This window comes from Ischnura elegans, chromosome 7 (genome assembly GCF_921293095.1).
Source record: "Ischnura elegans chromosome 7, ioIscEleg1.1, whole genome shotgun sequence".
Lineage (NCBI taxonomy): Eukaryota > Metazoa > Arthropoda > Insecta > Odonata > Coenagrionidae > Ischnura > Ischnura elegans.
Window position 1 is genome coordinate 2,647,360 of NC_060252.1, and position 19,655 is coordinate 2,667,014.

General features: G+C 39.5%; 1 protein-coding gene across 3 annotated transcripts in view; it reads left to right on the forward strand.

The window, feature by feature from the left end:
• Nucleotides 1–19,655, forward strand: part of LOC124162879 (polyglutamylase complex subunit TTLL1) — an 82,474-nt gene that overhangs the window by 5,167 nt on the left and 57,652 nt on the right. For all 3 annotated transcript variants that reach the window (XR_006865698.1, XM_046539570.1, XM_046539571.1), the window contains exon 3: nt 18,965–19,116. Coding sequence is in view for 2 of the 3 variants with exons in the window: in XM_046539570.1 (XP_046395526.1) it covers nt 18,965–19,116 (152 nt within the window). In the remaining variant the exon portion in view is untranslated. The remainder of the gene's footprint in view (nt 1–18,964; nt 19,117–19,655) is intronic.

A 19,655-nucleotide genomic window follows, 5' to 3' on the forward strand; every position in this document is an offset into this window, starting at 1 on the left:
CCCATTGGTCCTAGAGAATCGTCAAAATAAGGTGTCCCAGAAGGAAATGAAACGGGTGGGGACTAGCTAATCCTTTTGCCTGAGGAGATAGCCAGGGTTCCCACCCTTCCTAAGAAGACATGTGGTGGGTGGTGGAAAGAGGGTTTTTGAGAAATTCTTTCGTTTCCTTTCACTGACAAAGGGTTTTGAGAAAATGTGGCAATGCCTACATTTCTCTCTCCCTATAATACATCCCTAGTGTCGCAGGTCTCTCCTCCTTCCACAATGCTACTGGAAACACACTGAGCTTGCTTTCTTGAATGGCCAGTCGCAAAAATATTTTAAATAGATATTAGAATCACATGCAGTGAAAGTGGCCCTGAGGATTATACGCAGACAAACTGAGATGAGGGCAAATAATTATTTGGGTGAGGCACAGTTTGTTTTCAGGAAAATCTACATGTGATGCAATAATGGTAATGAGGACCCTAGTGGAGAGGAACCTGGAATAAAACTGTGACATGTTAGCTTGCTTTGTGGAATTTAACAAAGCATTTGATTGAAAGTAATGGGACATTCTTAACCCTTTCACTCCCAAGCGGCCGATATATCGGCCGCGGCCTTCCTACCCAATACGCCCAAGCGGCCGATTAATCGGCCGCTTGCTTAGAGCAATATTTCACATAAACTATGATGTGTTATTATTTAATTTATTTTTATAATGAATGTATACATATTTTGCTATCCTTAGGTATTTTTTATATAATTTAATTTATACTTTTGATATTTTAATGGACGCTCTTTCTTTAACTCTTTGTAAAATCTGACTCATTTTGTCGAAATTCTTATGCCACTTTATAACTAAGCGAAATTAGAAAATTTGTACGTCATTGTTGCTAACTATCGTTTATAAGTTATATTGAGGATAAATTTTAATAAATATTTAATTGAAATGTTCTTTTTCTGTAATTTTTTATGTAAACTGACAGCTTATTGAACTCCTTTTTTTCCTCTCGTAAATTGCCGCCACGGCTGAATAATGACCTTATGATGTTCTCAACAAGCTTAGGCACGCTTTTACGAGTGATTTATTGTTATTCACTTCACTACATCACGTTCGTCTTTATTCGTGTAATACACTGGTGCGTATGACTCCGTTCTTTCCACGACGTAACATTTTATCTAACCTCTAATCTCCCGCCCGCTGCAATTATATTTCGACGTCTCCTTATTACAATCAAATCCTTTTTTCGGTATCGACATACATTTCAAAGGAATCGTCTTATCTGACTTACATTATTACATTTTATTCACAAGGAAACAATACTTCTTGTTTACAGGAAGAGCACACTAAGGGTAAGATTATCGTGCGTGGCGCGCGAATAAAATGTTTTCAGCGAACCTCAGCAAGTGGCCGATAACGTCGCCGAATAGTTGCCGTGAAAGTGATGGCTTCACAGTTTTTTATCCTAATCTTCCTTATCTACATAAGTGATTCATTGTGTCACTGCTTTGCTGACACCTACTTTGTGGGCAACTTCTGAGAATGCGTCATCAGCTACAAATGTAATGGTTTGCATGCGGGGTCCCGACGGCTTAGTTTGCGTCAACTCGCGCGTATCAGAGGTCGGATACTTTTCTTCGCGTTGTGTTTTCTGTGCATTGAGTCACTTGAATTTGCGATAAGTTCATCATTGCAGCGAAATCTGGGTATAAAAGTCTTGTGCCTTTTTTTTAGTGGTGTGAGTGATATTTTTCAAAATAAAAATCACCAATAATGGCTGGACCATCACGCGTAACGGACAAGGATATTTTGGAAATTTTAGACAGCTCATCCAATCAAAGTGAATCAGACTACAACGAAAGTGACAGTGAGTCGGGGAACAATAGTGATGGAGATCAGCATTCGTTTCAGTCTTCGGGTGAGCTGGACACTGACGAAGACAGTGACAACGGAGAATGGAGGGAAGTACAAGCTAATGAAGAACAAATACCCACTAAGTTCAAGTTCCAAGAAGTAAGTGGACCCAAGAAAGCCCCACCACCTAACTCGCCACCAATTCTTTATTTTAGACTTTTTTTTACGGACCTTCTTTTGAACCTCTTCGTCACTGAAACAAATAGATATGCAAAACAAAACATTACCTCTCAATCAGGAAGATCATCACCACCACTGAAGTGGGAAACAGTTACAATTGCGGAAATGAAAGGATTCCTAGCCTGTATTTTGAACATGGGAATTATACGGAAGCCCACCATAGCTTCATATTGGTCGACTTTGCCTTCTCAGAGTACCCCTTGGTTCAGAAAAATGTTTCCGCGGAATCGCTTCCAGCAAATTTTGCGATTCTTTCATTTGGTTGACCCTAAAAAATGTACGGCCCGTAACGATCCCAGATATGACCCTTGCATCAGGTATCAACCCCTTGTTGACCATGCAAATAATGTATTTAGATACCATTATACCCCTCACGAAACTCTGAGTGTAGATGAAAGTCTGGTGGGGACAAAAAACCGTACAAGTTTCTTGCAGTACCTGCCAAATAAGCACCATCACCGCTGGGGAATCAAATTTTGGATGCTGTGTGATGCTGTATCAAACTATTGCTTAGGTTTCTTTACCTACAAAGGTAGATCAAATGATGAAGAAAGGATGGAGGTGAAGGAACATGGCCTGGGATATACAGTGGTACTGAAACTCCTTCAGATGAACAATTATTTATACAAAGGCTACCATGTTTTTGTGGACAATTTTTTTATGTCAGTTCCCTTAGTGAACAAACTTTACCAAATGGGCACATATATTACAGGAACTGTTAGAAAAAACCGAAAATTCCTGCCCGAGTTTTTCAAAAAGAAGTTCACTGTTGGGGAAAAAATGTTTTGCCGTTCCGGCTGTATTCTAGCCAGTGCATTTAGGGAAAAAAATCTCAAAAAGGACCTGTGATCCTTCTTTCAAGTAAGGCGACTGCAAGGAATAGTGAAGTGACAAAATTGAGACAAGGCCGCGAGAAAAAAACTGTGAAACCGGAAGTAATTTTGGAATATAACAAGTACATGAGAGGTGTAGACTCTTCAGACATGATGCTCTATGTATATTTAGATGAAAGGAAAACATTAAAATATTGGAAGAAAGTAGCGTTCAACATTATTGGTAGGATGGTTTTGAATAGCTACATAATATATAAGGAACATTTCAAAGAACCTGGAAAGCCTCTGACAAGACTTATGTACACAGTTAGTATAATTGAAAACTTAGGAGCTGAGTGGTTGAATTTCAGGGAAGAGTGCGAAGTGAGGGGCCGTATTTCACCGGGAATAAGGAAACTGGGTGGGAGAAAAGAATACAGATGCTGTGTCTGCAGCACAAAGGAACAAAGAAGAAGATCCAGAACAGTGTGCGTCAGATGCAACAGGGGTTTACATGGGGAGTGTTTGCATAAGCATAAGTGCTAAAAGAGTGATTGTGAACAAGGCAAGATTTATTCCTACGTGATATTTTAAACGTGAAACTAATCAAAAGTGTACCTATGTACTTATTCCATTAACAACTTGAACAAATAATGAAAAATCCTCCGTGAAATAATTTTCATCATAATTTGTTTGCCCTCGTTTTTATAGAAATAACATTGCATATGTTAGTCATTCATTTGTTTAAATAAATTCAATGTTAACATTTAAACAATTCCTTTAGCTTTAATTTAAAATAGCAATAATTTGTATTATTATAGGCCTAGATATATAAATATATACATATTTCATTGTTTTTTACAGAAGACTGGCTTAGGCACTGCTCAAAAGTGATTGTGACAGATTTAAACAATTAAATTTTTATGACAACAATTTTTTTGTTTATGCTTAAAAAATTAGATAGATCTATCAAAAACTAAATTTTTAATGTAACTCAATTTTCAATAATAGCAAAATGAAAAAAATACTATGAATCAATAAGCCATAAAGTTAAGTTTTTCGTAAAAACATTTTAAAGTATTAATTTCATAAATTTATTGTTGCAAAACTAAAATTTATACATAATGATAATTAACATTTTTGAAAACGTCATTTATTTTTACATATGTGTGATTTTTTCCATGTCTATAAAACCTAAAATAAATCCATGAGAATTTTTAAGAAAAGTACTAATAATTTCATAAAAAAACCCTTGGGAATTTTGGGTATGCACATTGAAAAATGCTTGGGAGTGAAAGGGTTAAGAAAATAGGCATTGATTGGAGGGACAAGCAACTCATTTGTTGTCTTTAAATGGCTCAATCTACAAGAAGTGTAGCCCTCTGGGAATCAGGGTGGGCCAGCTATGGCTAAGGTATGAGAAAAAGTTGTCCTCTGTCACCTTTACTGATTCACGCATTGGAAATGTTGAGGATAGTGTGGAGTGATTTATTAGTACAAGTCAATATGTAAAGATTGATGTTTAAATTAAGAGGTTTATTTCTTTCCTTACCTCTGAATTTTTTTGTATGTTTGCTCTTTAAGGCATCGTGTGAATGAATGAAGTAGTGTGTGTGAATATAGTATATATATATATACTATAGCAGTCTTTAACCTAAATCCGAGGAAGGTGGTAATGCCACCGAAAATTTAGTTATTTAGTGAGTTTCTATTCTTTATTGTGTGTTCTGATACTGCCCACCCTAGGGTTTTTTATGATATAGTATATACAGTGGAACCTCGCTAAAGCGAGTACGGGCTATAGCGACACTCCCGATATAACGAGAGATAGCCGATGCACCGTCAATTGACCCTACAATAAGCGTGTTAAAAAATTCGTTTTTACGAGACCCTTTTGGTGTTGGCTCTCGCCATAGCGAGGGTTTCACCGCCGGAAGACTTTCATCAAGACTCCTTAACCTCTGTAATTGCTAGCGATCTGTTAGAAATGAAGTTAATGGAGTGCTCAGTCTCAAATTTATGTGGTAAACCGTCGTTCGATAAATAAGTAGTTAATTTTGGTGAAAATATTGTGGCATTAGCATTCGCGAATGCTTAATCTTCTTTTGTTCCTCGGGCGGCAGAAAGCAGTCGGCAGCATACCCGCACGTCCGTGAGTTGCGTGAATAGAAAGCATTTGATGGCAGTCACCATGGCCAAAAAAACACCAAACACGTCTAAGCGAGAAAATAAAAATAAAGGAGTAATATGAGTGTCGAAATTAAATTTATCTTCCTATTCGCTCTGCAACATTCAAAAAAACAAAAGCGCCCAAGGAATGCAGACGATGAAGAGTTATAAGGAGCTTTGTTCGGGTGGTTTTGCCCATTCAAATCTGCGGGAACTTCTGAGAAAGGGGCTAGGCCCAAGCCTGAAGCGGAGTATTTTAGGGATAGATTGCGAATCGAGAATTTTAAGAGTGCGGAAGGTTGATTATACTAATGCGAAGCACCAAAGCGTTATCTCCCCTCACAACTCCCCTGGTGATGCCTGCGGTGTAAACCTGAAGTCGTGGAAGAGAGGACTCCGATCATAAGTATCTTTAGAAGTATTCCCCGCGTCATATAACATAGACGAAACGGAACTTTTTTTTTATATACAACTCCCCGACAAAACCCTTGCAGTATGAGGTATTACTTGCAATGGTGCCTCTAAAGGTAGGTAGTGCGCCTTAGCGATGATGTAGGATGTACGAAGCAATGATACTCAGCGTGAATTGTCCGGATGGACGTATTTATTCTCCGTTGCGGATTTACAAGGGTGAACTATTCGGGTCATTGGTCGGAGTCGTACTGGCGCTCTCTTTTGTTACGTAGGTAGCCGAACATCCCCTGGTGGCCGCTGGAAGAACTCACAGAACAACTAACTCTCGTTTGCAGTGCCGTGGTAAACTCGGTGTATCATTTCAAATACGTCGCGAGCGTAAAACTCAAAAAGAAACTTTTTTTCAACAACGGTAATTTTAATCACGTCATTTTTCAAGCTTAGCAAACTTTTTACCGTAGATGATGAAGATATTACATTATCTGATAGAAAAAGTCTTCCAAGGCGGGAACGTTATACAACCTTCCACCGGTAGAAACAAATGTAATGCGTTATTTCACTTCACTGCCGGTTAACGTACAGAAACAATAAACGTACACCAATGGAAACCTTTGAGGCATTAAATAACCGCGATACTGTTTTGTCAGTTAATTTTTGAATTTTCAGTGGAAAATACCAAAATAATAGAATGATCACGTAAATGAACTAATTAAGTGCATAGAAAAATGACTTCGTCGGTTGTGCATTAGCATAATGATTGACGAAACAATGCTTTCCATGATTTTTATTCAGTGCGGCGCTTATAAATGGTTTGAATGGTTAGTCGTTGTTCGAGTAAGGAAATTTAGTGATGCAAAAAACATCGCCTTTCGTCTGGATTTATGCTTACGTTTATCGGATAGATGTTTATCTGTCGCCGCACCACTCCTGTTCCTGTATATCTGTCCGCAACAGGTATATTGGCTATTATTTGCTCCACCTCCGGTAAAGCGACAATTCGCTATAGCGAGTGTTTATTAGTGCACCGTGGGGTGTCGTTATATCGAGGTTGCACTGTATATATATATATACGAAGACCCTAAGGGGTCGAAAATTTGAAACTAACGTGTGAGTTCTCTTTTATTTGTGTCTATGTTTTTTGTGGCCTATCATGGCATTTATTTATATGTATATATATATATACATATAAATAAATGCCATGATAGGCCACAAAAAACATAGACACAAATAAAAGAGAACTCACACGTTAGTTTCAAATTTTCGACCCCTTAGGGTCTTCGTCCGGAAGGAGACAAGGAGAGACTGAGGAGGAGGACAGAGGATGCCCAAAGGCTGAGGGGATTAGGATAAGATAGGGGAAGGGAGATATATATATATTAGAGATGTGCGAATAGTATCCGCAAATACTCGAATACTAGAAAGTATTCGATATTCGAGGTTTCGAATAGTTATGCGAAAAGTACCGCCTCGAATACCTCGAATACTTTGAATTTCGCGTCATACACTGTCACACGCACGCCGTTGGTAGTTGACTCGGAAAAATGTAGAGAACTGTAGTCATATAGTGCTCGCAGCGCCGTTTTACGCAAGTTGACGAATTACATCAAATTCGTGGATTTTAGCGGTGAAAAGAGTTCGACGAGGGGAACCGAAAATGGTCGGGTGAAAAAATCCGAAAATCCCCGATTCCCCCCACCAGGAGAACCTCAGTGCCGTGGGATAGCAACCTTAGGGCATTTCCCACGATCCGCTATCCCCCTCCATTCAGCACTCGCCTCACCCACTCTGACGCTTTCCTCTTCTACGAAATCAAACAGAAGTTCCCAGCTCGCGCAGGGATCGCATTACGAAGACCCCTGCTTCGAAAAAAATATCGAGTTACGAGAACAATAAAAACGTGTTTCACGCCCTCCCCCCTTTTCTCACCCACTGACCTTTTTCTGGCTACCTGCTTCGAAGTTCCCCATTTCTGGAAGTCAACTGCTGCGTGAGTACCGTGAGATACTTACATTAGCGCATTTCCCAAGATCCGGTATCCCTCTCCATTCAGCCCCCCCTCTGAGGCTTTCCTCTTCTTCGAAATAAAAAAAAGGTCACAGCTCGCTCAGGGATCATATTACGAAGACCTTAGCTTCGAAAAAATACTAAGTTACACGAGAACAATAGAAACGTGTTTCGGGCCCTCCCTTTTCTCCCCCACTGACCTTTTTTTCCCTACCAGCTTCGAAGTTTCCCATTTCTGTGGAAGTCAACCGCTGCATGAGTCATCTATTAGCACAAAAGGTGTCTAAGAATGACTTTCGTCATTTGATGTTACACCTTTATTGAATTGAAATATTAGTAATGTGCGCGTAATTTAAAAAAGAATAAGACCAAACACGACGTATTTCTGAGTTTATTTAAGCATTTTACGCAAAGAAATAAATGTCAAAATACGACGGAGACTTAGCATTCTGGCGAAACTCGATATGAGCAGCAGAGCTTCTCTGAAGTTGATGCGGTATTTTTTTCCGAAAACATATATCAAGTTACAATTTATGAGTGGTGCTATAAATCTTTATTGTTACAGTCCCAGACAAAGGGATATTTTCTCAGAATATTTGGTTTCTCCCAGATAGCAATTCCAATTCATCTTATCTCGTGAGAACTCCCAAAGATGGACTGAAAATAATTGAAGAAAATCTGGTGGAGAAGAGCTTGTATTTTACAAAATGCCTCAGATTGTCAGCTAGCACTTGGCAGCAGGAGTGGGGGTAAAGCGATGTTAGTTGAATTAATTATATGCCCAATTGTTTCCATAAAATTAAAATATTCATTAATCAGCTAAATTCCTGTTCGAATCATTTAAAAGAAATCAAAATTACTCCCCAAAATCTTGTGTTGCCTGCTGCATAGGCAACCGAGTCAAACATTCCAGCATTCATCATTAAGTATTCGAGGTATTCGAATATTCGAGCAGTGATTTAATATTCGAATTCGATATTCGAATTCGAGAAATATGCTATTCGACCCATCTCTAATATATATATTTCTTTTTGTGATTCATGTTTAGGGAAGATTCAGGTGTATGATTAGACTGACTGCTTGGCCTGAAGGAATCTAGCACCTGACTCTTATCTTCTTCTATTATACAATGAAGATATTACTCTTGGTGATTTCATTTCTTAGTTTTATGCACTGAGTCTTTCTTTCGTGGGAAGCCAGCATTCGCCCTGAAGACAATGGCAGAGAAGGCCATTGAAACGTTGGCAGATTTGACCATCTTGACCCGGCTGATTTCCCGAGAAGACTTCATCAATTAGTTTTTATCTCTTAAAATTATCCTACTGCAAGGAAGATTGAATTATCTATTTGTTTCTCCAAAGTCTTTCAGTGGCGTATGGTACAATATTTGGAGGAGGCAATTAGCAAGAGATAAGTTCATTTGCATCATGAGGGAAGAGTGGAGAGAAACCCAGCATCAGTAGTAGCCTACTCTTCACAAAAGGCACCAAGGGGACCAAGGCTTAACGTCTTATGTGATGGACAGACTGCTGTACATGAAGTGCCCTCCACAAAGCTCTGAAGCAGGGATTGGGTTATCTCTGAGAAATCTCTGGCACCTCCAGCATTTGAACCTGGATCCTCAGTGTGGGAAGCCAGCATTCAAGCCACCACGCCAATCTAATTTCACAGTGGCAAACCATGAAATATAATTGTAGTGAAAAACAGAATATCAGAAGTAGGTGCCAGTGGCCTCCTCAACATACTATATATTGCAGGCAGTTTCCACCAGGGAATTTTTTTTGGGAGGCTGAAGCCCCTCCAGGCTACATGGCTGTTTTGGGTAAAAACAAATTAATAGTGTGTGTAATGAAATTTGTGGTTTTCCAATATGTGTGAATTGACTACAAATCACCAATAACCGATGTAGAAAAAAAGATCTGATGCTTTCCTGGTATATGCTGGTAGTGAAGGCTGTTTGGGTGCTCTACCGGGTAATCTCCTTCATGGCTGCCGACGTTTCAGCCAGCGTACGAGTCGTACTCCATCCTGAAATTTCAACCCTGAGGATGGAGTACGACTCGTACCCCGAAACATCGGCAGGCACCCGAACAGCCTTCACTGCCTAACCCATGTACTGCTTAACCCTTTCGCTCATACAGCAATTTCTGTGATAACTTTATGATGACTACGTGGCAAATGTTACACATTCAATTGCAGAAAATGTGCATATTTTATGACCATGCAGCCCACGAAACATATGTTGGATAATGAGCAGATGAGATCGTGAGTCAGCTTTCAGATGATAGCATTATGACGACTATTTTGTGATTGCAAAAGAGCATTTATTAATACCGTGAAGGTCAAAACGATGTATGGGATGACAAGTTGCTGAAAAAGAACATGTATCCAAAGCAATGTGGAAAAGAAAATTTGTTTTATTTATGAAAGAAATAAAAGTTGCAAAAAGGAGGACATGTCAACACATTCACATTTGTTTATATGTTTCAGTTGGGAAGCAAAGTTAACCAAAAATGTGCATTGATTAAAAGTTAGGATGATATTTAATAAGTTGCTGGGTACCAGTAGCATCATCGGTTTGGAAGAAGAGACAAATCCTTTTGTTTATGTACAACACTACCTAATGTAGAAAAAATACCATTTCATCGGGAGTGATAAACGTGTATATAATATCCTATTTAAAAGTGAAACTAATTCAGAATGTAAGAAACATTTTTATATTGGATTAAACACAGGAGTGATATATCGGCACCTTGAGTGTTGGAAGGCTAAAGCTGATTAATAGGTATCTTGAGAGTTGAGCACCACTCTGAACAAAATTCATGGCGTCGTGCCTAGATCAGGGTATTGATAAGAAAGACATAGTCAATAGAATGCAGCAATGCCAACGAGATTGTCAGCCATAGAATGCTCAATGATCAGTCAATGCTTTTCCTACATTCCCCTGCTCCCTCATGTTATCACTGACAGCAACCCTATCCCTCCTACACTACTGCTTCATTCTGTGGATACCATAATTTTGAATCAACAGGCATCCTGCTTTGCCATTTATCTTAAGTGGTTAATTGCTGATACTGAAATAGAAATTTCATACTTTTAATCTGTGAGAAATACTAGCGGGTCACCCGGAAGGGTAGTACCCAGGGAAGTGGAAAACTTGGAATTCATGGTCACATTGTAGGATATTTTTTGGCAAAGGAACAAAGCTGGTATGATGATGGCATACTTACGTAACAGCAAACAGTGAAAAAACTTTCCCTTTTGCATGCACAGGATCAGCTTATGTCCCACTCCACAGCATTGATCATTATGTATGCCCGTCAGAGCAATGGAAAAGAAATGTCATGTTAATGCATATCCCAGCAAAAAGGTTTGCACCAAGAGGATTAACCCTTGGGCTTTGGTTGTTCACGATTTTTGCTGCTGGCCAGTGCAGAAGAGACCCCTTTTGTAGGAGGCACCCCCTGCCTTGAGGGCTGGTCTATTAGCATAAAGCCCCTTAACGATCCTTAAGGCTGTTTTACATGGTACACAAAATTGCGCAATCTGACGTACGTGCGAAGTTGCAATCAAAATTGCGTCGTGTAAAGCTGTGAATTGCTGGAACACATGCGAGGATGCGAGACGGCAAAATAGCCCGTTCTAATTTCGTTCATGCATTCACACGCCATTTTAGAAATTAATGCAGCTCTAACCTGCGCAATTCTGTGCCCCGTGTAAAACGGCCTTTATGGTGAGGGAAAGTGTCCAAGTGCAAGATATGAAGGTAGCAATAAAAATTTTGGGTAAAGGCCGCAGTCAGCATGCAAAAACGTGTTGTGTTTTCCTTTTCATGAACTTTCTACCATCTCTCTAACGGGATATGCATTGCAGATGTCTATGCTCGTCCTCATCACAAAAATGGTGGTGTTGTAATATTTGTGAAACCTACCTTAGTGATTTTATCAAGTCAATTTTCGTGCTTTTATCTTAATGAAGAGTTTACCTTCGAGTCATGTTACGTGTCTAGGTTTGGCTAATGATAAAAAACTATATTGTAAGTGCTAATACATCGCCCTTAGAAATTTTCCTGTGTTCTTAGATAAACTTAGGTATTTGCTCGATGAACTTTACAATATCGATTGTAATATCTCCATTATTTAAACTGCAAGTTGCTATGAGAAATTTGCTTCCAGATGTCTGATGAAATGGTCGATGCCTGCGAAACAGCCATTTTGACTACCCCTACTTCAGAATGGAATAAATGCTATAACAACTGGTTCCATTGAATGCAAAAGAGCATTGAATATTGCAGAGAGTACAATTTTTTAAAAAAATTGCATTATTGTATCTTATATTTTTCTTCATTCCTGACACTAAAAAGGCTACCCTTGTTCCTCAAACTCACCTCGTTGTCTAATTACAATCCTAGGGAGTTGAGTGGATCAGCTAATCTTTTCACACCTACGTATTTCTTCTCTTTCACATTCTTCTTTTTTTGTTCCATATATTTTGTTCGGGGCCTTCCTTTTCCATTCTCACCATCCACTTGTCCCTCGACAATTGTCTTCATCAGGCCATCATGTCTCAAGATGTTGCCTATAAGGTTATTTCCTGTACGGTTCTTCAATTTTGTACATTTTTTTAATAATATGCCAAGATGTTTTTGGCATACTCAGCAAGTAAGATATAATTATGGTTATTCTCTGGTCTCTCTCCACCAAAAGGAAATCGGGAAGTGTTACCTCATGAAAGTTTCATTGATACCTATACATTCACAGGTTTTATAGTAAGCCATGATACGAATCAGAGGCAATTAAGCTTGCGAGACTCAATGGATAAATTAGTATCAACAATTTAATTCCAGGTCCATGTAGTTAACAGTTGTTCATAAATAGGGGACTGTTAACTAATGCTCTGGAGCAGTGGCACAGTGAGGGAGGAGGTTTTGGGGGATAAACTCCCCCCAGAGCTCAGAGAAATTTTACGTTAAATCTATTTTATTTAATTGGATTAATATTGCTTATAGAATAGTGTGAGTATTAAAAAAATATTCCTCAGAAGGCCGTAAAACTCAGCATTTTGAACCATTTATCTTAACTTTTTTTCTTGTGGAGGGCCCCCGCACCTACCGCTTACCCTGGAGGGTATACCACACCCCCAGGCACTTCAGTATTAGTTGCACCTGAAACCCCCCCAGCCTTACTTTCTAGCTGCGCCCCTGCTCTGGAGGTAAAACCTGTTGAGTCTTGTATTTACAACTGTAGTATAGTTGTATTACCAAAAAAATACAATATGTAATACATTTATAATTCAGGTTTGTTTAACCATGATACAATGGGGTAGTTTCCTTCATCAAAGAAAACGAAAGGCATTGATTGTGATTATTTACCCACAGTAAGTGTATTCTTACTACATATACAAATTATCTGGTTTTAGAAATCCCAGTTAGACGAATGGCAATGGTCAATTTTATCCTCATTTGAAATATGCTAGATTGGTGGCCACACGATGCCACTCCACGTGATGTCTCAGGGATCTAGGTGCTATACGAGTAGTCAGGAGTTCTACATAGTCTAAGATTACCAATGCATGCATGTGGTACAGAGCTCAGGGAAACATCTCTTAATAACGACTTATTAAAATTGCCTATAGTCGGAAAGTTTCCTTAGTTTGATAGGGTGTTAATAATCCTTATTTAAGCCAAGCGCTACCTGCTAGAAGGGAACTCTGCTGCCTGCAAGCAGCCTGCATCATAGCAGTGCTCTTAGCCTCACACCAATGTGGCCTCACACGGCAGCAGCCCAAACCAGAAAGACATCACACAGGCTTTTCCCAGCATTCTTACATAGCCGTCACATTTTTGCATGCTTGAAAATTTTCACTTTTCATTTAATCGGGAAAAATAGATATCGTCATTTTAAAAATAGGAAACCACCCTATTGTTTTAGAGGCTATTTGATGCTGTATTAAAACTGTAAGACAACATAGACAACACTTTGTTTTAGAAAACCCTTGTAATATAACTGTATTACATATGTATTAACACAATTGTGCTGACTTGGGTGTCATTATGTCCGGGGATCAATAAAATTTATTACTACATATTGTAAAGTCATCTTCCATTTTATTTCCTCTGATGAAAGTCACATAACATCCACTCCTTTGAGGTGATTAATCATCATGAAGAGGGATCATTACTCCTGCAGAGAATGAATTGCATTGAACAAGTGAATGAGTTATTCATTGTTTCTAAATGCTTATCCTCTTGTGTGTCCTCAGTTTTCAGTTTAACCCTTCAAGATCCATAAGGGTTGCGGCCATTAATTTGCATAGCAAAATAAAATTTTAGGTTAAAATCACTGCACAGATTCCAAAATATTTATCTGAAATCAATGTTCCTAATAGTTTACAAGATTCAGACAGGACAAATATGTCCCTATGGACAGTAAAGGTAAAATTCTTTCATAGTCGTAAAATCATAATGATTATTAATTGTAGAATATTTTGTTTCTATAAATTGGGCTGGTGAATATTGTCTGTAGTGTAAGGGCTGAGCTTAATTAAGAAGACTGGGTTCAGAGAAGGCACAGTAAGGAAAAAGTAAAACGTATGGTTTAAAGCTTTAATTTACGCACACAACAAATGCATGGTTTCCCGCATGCACTGCCCGAGACTCCCCCCGTCTCCCTGCCCTCATGGACATGCCCTGCATCCGTGTCATCACGTGACACTCTCGAAGCCTCCCTATTGGAGGGAAATGGTAGCTACATTTCACATTACCTGTACAACTTCCCAAGGTGACCGAGTCCCACACCAAGAGGGTGCAAGGTACAGTAAAACCTCTTTATATTGTAATGGTGGGGACCAAAATTTGGGCAATTTGATGTACGGAGGTTCACTATAGAGAGGTTTTAGTGATAGGCACCATTTTTTCATATCCTTCGGAAATGAAAGGCACTTCTGCCTTTTAAACCATTATATTTATGTGTTTAAACAAACATGCATGCATCAGTGAACATACATTTATTATTTAATAATTACAGAAAGCGAGCGCTATCGTATGATTGTTAGCATGATTCGAGAGAAAATTATGTGATCTCTCTAAATTCAATAGTCACTTAAAATGATTAGGATAGTTGAATACCTTTTTTCTTATTCACTATTGGGTATGCTGTTATTTTGAACAAAATGGCCACAACTAATGATTAACGTGAAAATTACAGATTATTTAAGGTACATAAAAAAAGAGTGAAACATTTATTGCTGAAAATTCCATTCCATGCACGTTATCGCGGCTGCACTAATGGTCTCTTGTTGTCTCGGTATGATTTGTGGAGGTAGTTAGGCCATCTCCGGGGTATCTCCTTGGTATTATAAGTGGAGGTTTTACAATATAAAGAGGTTTGCCAATAAATTTACATGTAAATCATACAGGACTGTAGGGGTGGTATGAAGTATGGAGGTTTATGATGTAAAGAGGTTCACTGCATAGAGGTTTTACTGTATTAGAGCCACACCTAAACATGACTCCACAACCGGATCTACTGTTACCCCACAAGCAAAACTGAGTTGATGGGAGTTGATGGCAAGCGGGCACTCTAAGGCCCCGGGTACGATACGAGCGGCGTGAGTGGCGCCGCTCTGAAATCGGGCCTCATTTAGTTGCGTGTAATTCCATTGAGGGTGGGTACGATATGTTTGAGCGGCGAGCTACAGTGAGCGGCGCCGCCCAGTGCCTCTCATGGTTCCAAGTCCAGACCGATTTCTTTTCCACTGCCGCTCGCCGCTCAGTAGATTCATCCTTCAGTGTAGTTGAAAATGTAAGCGGAGAAACAACAAAGTAGTGAGAATACGGCCAAACAAAGGAAGACTGAAGTTAGAAAAGGTGATAAACCTGAGCGGTTAGAAAATTGCCGCTCGTATTGTAGCCACCGCTGCCGCTCACGTGCCGCTCAGGTTGCCGCTCGCCGCCCGCCGCTCGTGTCGTACCCGAGGCCTAACACTATCACTCTTATACTAAATCTTATGCAAAATCTTAAACTTCCATGCTTACACTAACGTATAGCATGCCCATAAATTAGATCAAGTCGTAAATAAATCAAGTTTTTCTGAGTATCCACAACGTTGAAACATAATAGCATTTTACTTTATTGTTGAGGTTAAAATTGGCCATTAAAATTCGTCTAAACTGGATTTCTAAAACCAAATAATTTGTATATTATTACATAATACACTAATTGTGGGTAACGAATCGCAATCAATGCCTTTCGTTTTCTTTGATGAAGGAAACTATTGTTTATTTTACTATTATTGTTTTTATTTTATTATTATTGTTATTATATACTTATTATTATTGTTTTTTTACTATTATCAATTGGCATATTATGCATAAAACTTTTTTATTAATAAATTCCCACGTCAAAAAATGCAACATGTCAAGTGCCATTATTTTCGTGTGACTGAAGTTCTCCTAAGTACAGTGATAACTCTTCAATGACTTGTGTTCTGTTGTGTAAGACAAATGAACCTGGCATATTCCACACACATTGGCCTCTTGGTTTTTTATTTTATTTCTTGCACATTCAGTGCACCTCTTCCCAGTGGCGGCTGGTGGTAATTTATCTAGGGTGTGGATTAGAGCAGATATAGGATGATTTAATTATATTATGTTAATCCTAATTCATGAGCATCATATTTCGTCGTAATAGAATACATAGCAAGCTAAACATATCACTGGTACACTCTACCCTTAAAATTGCATGAACAGAAATAATATTAGCATGTATGAAAATAATTTTTCTCAACACACCTTTACAAGTGACGGTAGTTGAAATTCATTCTCTTTTCCTTACACCCTATGAGGAAGTAGTGTAGAAAACGGCTATACAGATGGCTCTGTAGACGGACTAGGATCCTGGGCGCAGGTAGTGTAGGTGGCGGCTACACCACTACACTACCTGCTAGTCAGTCACCAAAAATATGCGCTTGCGCACTCGCATGGTTTTGAGTCTGCTCCCATCGCCCCTTTGAACAGCACATACCCCCCCGCTTACCTCGTCCCGCCAGAGCACCCTCAAGCGATCGCACAGACCGAAAATGCGCCCGGCATGATGCCACGGGATCGCACGCTTGTAGAGCGGTGAATTCGAAAAGGAGATAGCTGTAGCGTTCGGAGGCTCATGTTTCTTGCATATGCAGACAGTACTTTTATCCTTCGCGTTGCAAAGGAATAGTTTTCTTTTATAATTTATTCATCTTTGGGTGTGCACTTGCTAACATGCGTATACGCACGTGCCACCACTGCCTCATCCATGAAGGCATTTTCAGATATTTGTGTTTAGCACAAATGCAAAGAATTCCTAATGAGTTCAAAATGCCTTTGAGACATTACATTGGCAATGCACAACTCTTGCATGATGGGATAAGAGGACCAATAGTCCCTAAAACTCTGAACCACATGATAACCCATCACTAAATTCATCCCTAAAAGGCACTAATCTCTTCAGCAGTAATTTGGAAAGATGTCCCAATTTTTTTTAGTATTAAGTGCACTTTATTGAAAGTTAGGAGATACCAGTTTGTCAAAACTGCCAGCTTTTCTAAATACATGATGAGAACTAGGCTCTAAACTAAATTATACATCTAGGTTCACTGCTCCATATTCATAATCAACTGTTACCATTTGGAAATGTGATTTCTGGGGCTTCCAGGTGAGTGCTATCCTATGTCTTTGCTTTGACTTATTTTAGTATGGCATTTACTTCATTTTTCTTCTGTTGAGTCATTGGATAATCAAAAGTTGAAGGGAGAGTAGTTGATTTTCCACCTTTAGTTGGCATGGATTTTGATGACTTCAACAATGACGATGGTTGCAATGAAGAAGATGGACCGGCAAGTGATAATTCTGGAACAATTGTTCCAGAATGCCTTAAGGCATTCGATGATAATTTCAACACCCATGTTGTCAGTATGTTCAACAAGGAAGCATAAATTATCTTCGTCAAGCGAAAGATTGTCTTCATCATCGCTAAAGCATCATCAGGTACAGCAAATAAGCGTTCTATTACTGCCATTCTTTTCAGTTGGCTAACCACTGCAACGAAGCAGTAGGTATTAATTGTATCAGCACCAACAATCATGCTAAAATGTATGAAGTAAATTAACAATAAAAGGGATTTACTCACCTCACTGCTCTCAGAATCAGATCATGGCAAAATGAAGAGAATCACTCAACCAGCAGAGGATATGCATCGTATGGAATTATTCCCTGCACATAACTGAGCCAAAATACTACAGAGGGATGACTGAAAGTCAAGGACCACCCCACCAGAGTGGGAGGAGAGTTCTTAAAAAAGAACGAAAGGGCTGGTCGGTCGGCAACGCCAAAGCGGTATGGTGTGCCTTTTCTTTGCAGGAACCCCATGCCCCCTTTTACTTAGTACTTCCTTGCCCTCCCTCTATTTCTTACTCCTTATACTAGGCATATTGCATCGTTTGGTCATAAGTGTCTTTGCCTAACTACGTCATAGCACATCAAAAGTGAGAAAGAAGCACGTGATTCATTGCATGCCTTCTAAATGGCGACCACAGCCACATCCTCGAGGGTCTCTATTGAAGTGGTGCAGAGGGTCTGTACCAGGGAGGGTAGTTGGGGTCAGTGTAGCACATATCCCTATTTTCCGCATGGGAAGTGTCAAGGCCCTTATCTATGGTAACTATATCTACGCCACAAGGTAACACATGGAAATACAAAATGTAAGGTTATCCTAATGCCAGCAAACATGATGCTGATAGCAGGTTATCATACTCTATGCATTTGACCATTGCAGTACTTGAAAACAATACCTCTATGCCGTGACACAAAGCAATGTTTCCAACCTTCCATTTTAAGAAGAGTTGCAAAGCAAAAATTAAAACCCATCTCCGTCTGGAGCATTGCGTTCTCCTCAGTTTTCTTTCAAGCGGTGCTAATATTGTTGGCCATCCTGTTTCTACAAATCAGTTTACGTGAAATATTACTAATTCTCGTTCCCTCGTGGTCCAGAGGGACACATGTGTCCCATGGCATGCAAAAGCTAATTTTGTCAAAACTAAAGCACAACTGCAAAGTTTTTGGCTCCTCAGGCTAGGTGCATATGAAGGATAACCGAAACTCCTGTTCTAATTGATTATTCATTTATTTGTTTGAAAAATATCTAATTTCCTCCTCACAAACAGTATTTCAAGTAAAGTTCTTATCAATGAGGAAACTATAAACGATTACACTAAAAGAATTTAAAACATGAAGCCAAGAGCCTATTCTTCAATACAGCCAATCCTTCAGCACTTCCTTTTTATACGTGAATGGCTGGTGTCCTAACAATCCCTTCCACCATGACCATAAGTAATTGAATTTGAGAGAATTTAATAAATGTGGGACATGTATATCCCTTGGACTGTAAACGGTTAAGCAGCAGCCAACTGCTTTTTGTCCTCTGTTAATGTATTCTCTATCTATGAATTGCAGGACAATCAATCACTTCCCTAACCATTATGAGCTGACCCGCAAGGACTTGCTTGTGAAGAACATCAAACGGTATCGCAAGGAGCTTGAGAAAGAAGGCAGCCCGTTGGCGGAGCGCTCCATTGCCACTGGTGCTGACGACACCTCAGTGACTGGTGCGTACCATTCATCACTTCCAATCTAGAGTGCATTTCCACCATTACTGCCGAAATAAATATCAGTCCTGGAAATAAAGGCTCTGGCCAATATTAGACATTATCGTTAATGGTAATAGTTAACGAATGTTTAAAATTTTGGATGGGACACTTGAAAAAGTACCTTGGCCAAAATAGCCCCGTCAAAACTTACCGATATTAGCTGATGCGTTAATTCATGAAGTTCCGATTCTTTGTTATGTTTTTAGCTCTTACGTCAATGGTGAAAATTCAATTTTGGGAACTCACAAGACATCCCACACAGCACATCGTTGCCAGAGGACGTCCGCTGCGCATCCGTCGCGTCCTCTCAGTGTCCGCAGATTTTCAGGACAGCCAGAGGACATCCGCCAGCTGTCCTGGCCATCCGTCCGCACACTGTCCTATCTCGGATGTCCAGCGGACGTCCAGCTAGTGTCCCATTATGCAGGGTTTCGGAGTTTTGGTTTCCTCTTAAAACACTCACCTCCTCAAGGAGGAACTCCGAGAGAAAGTCTCGA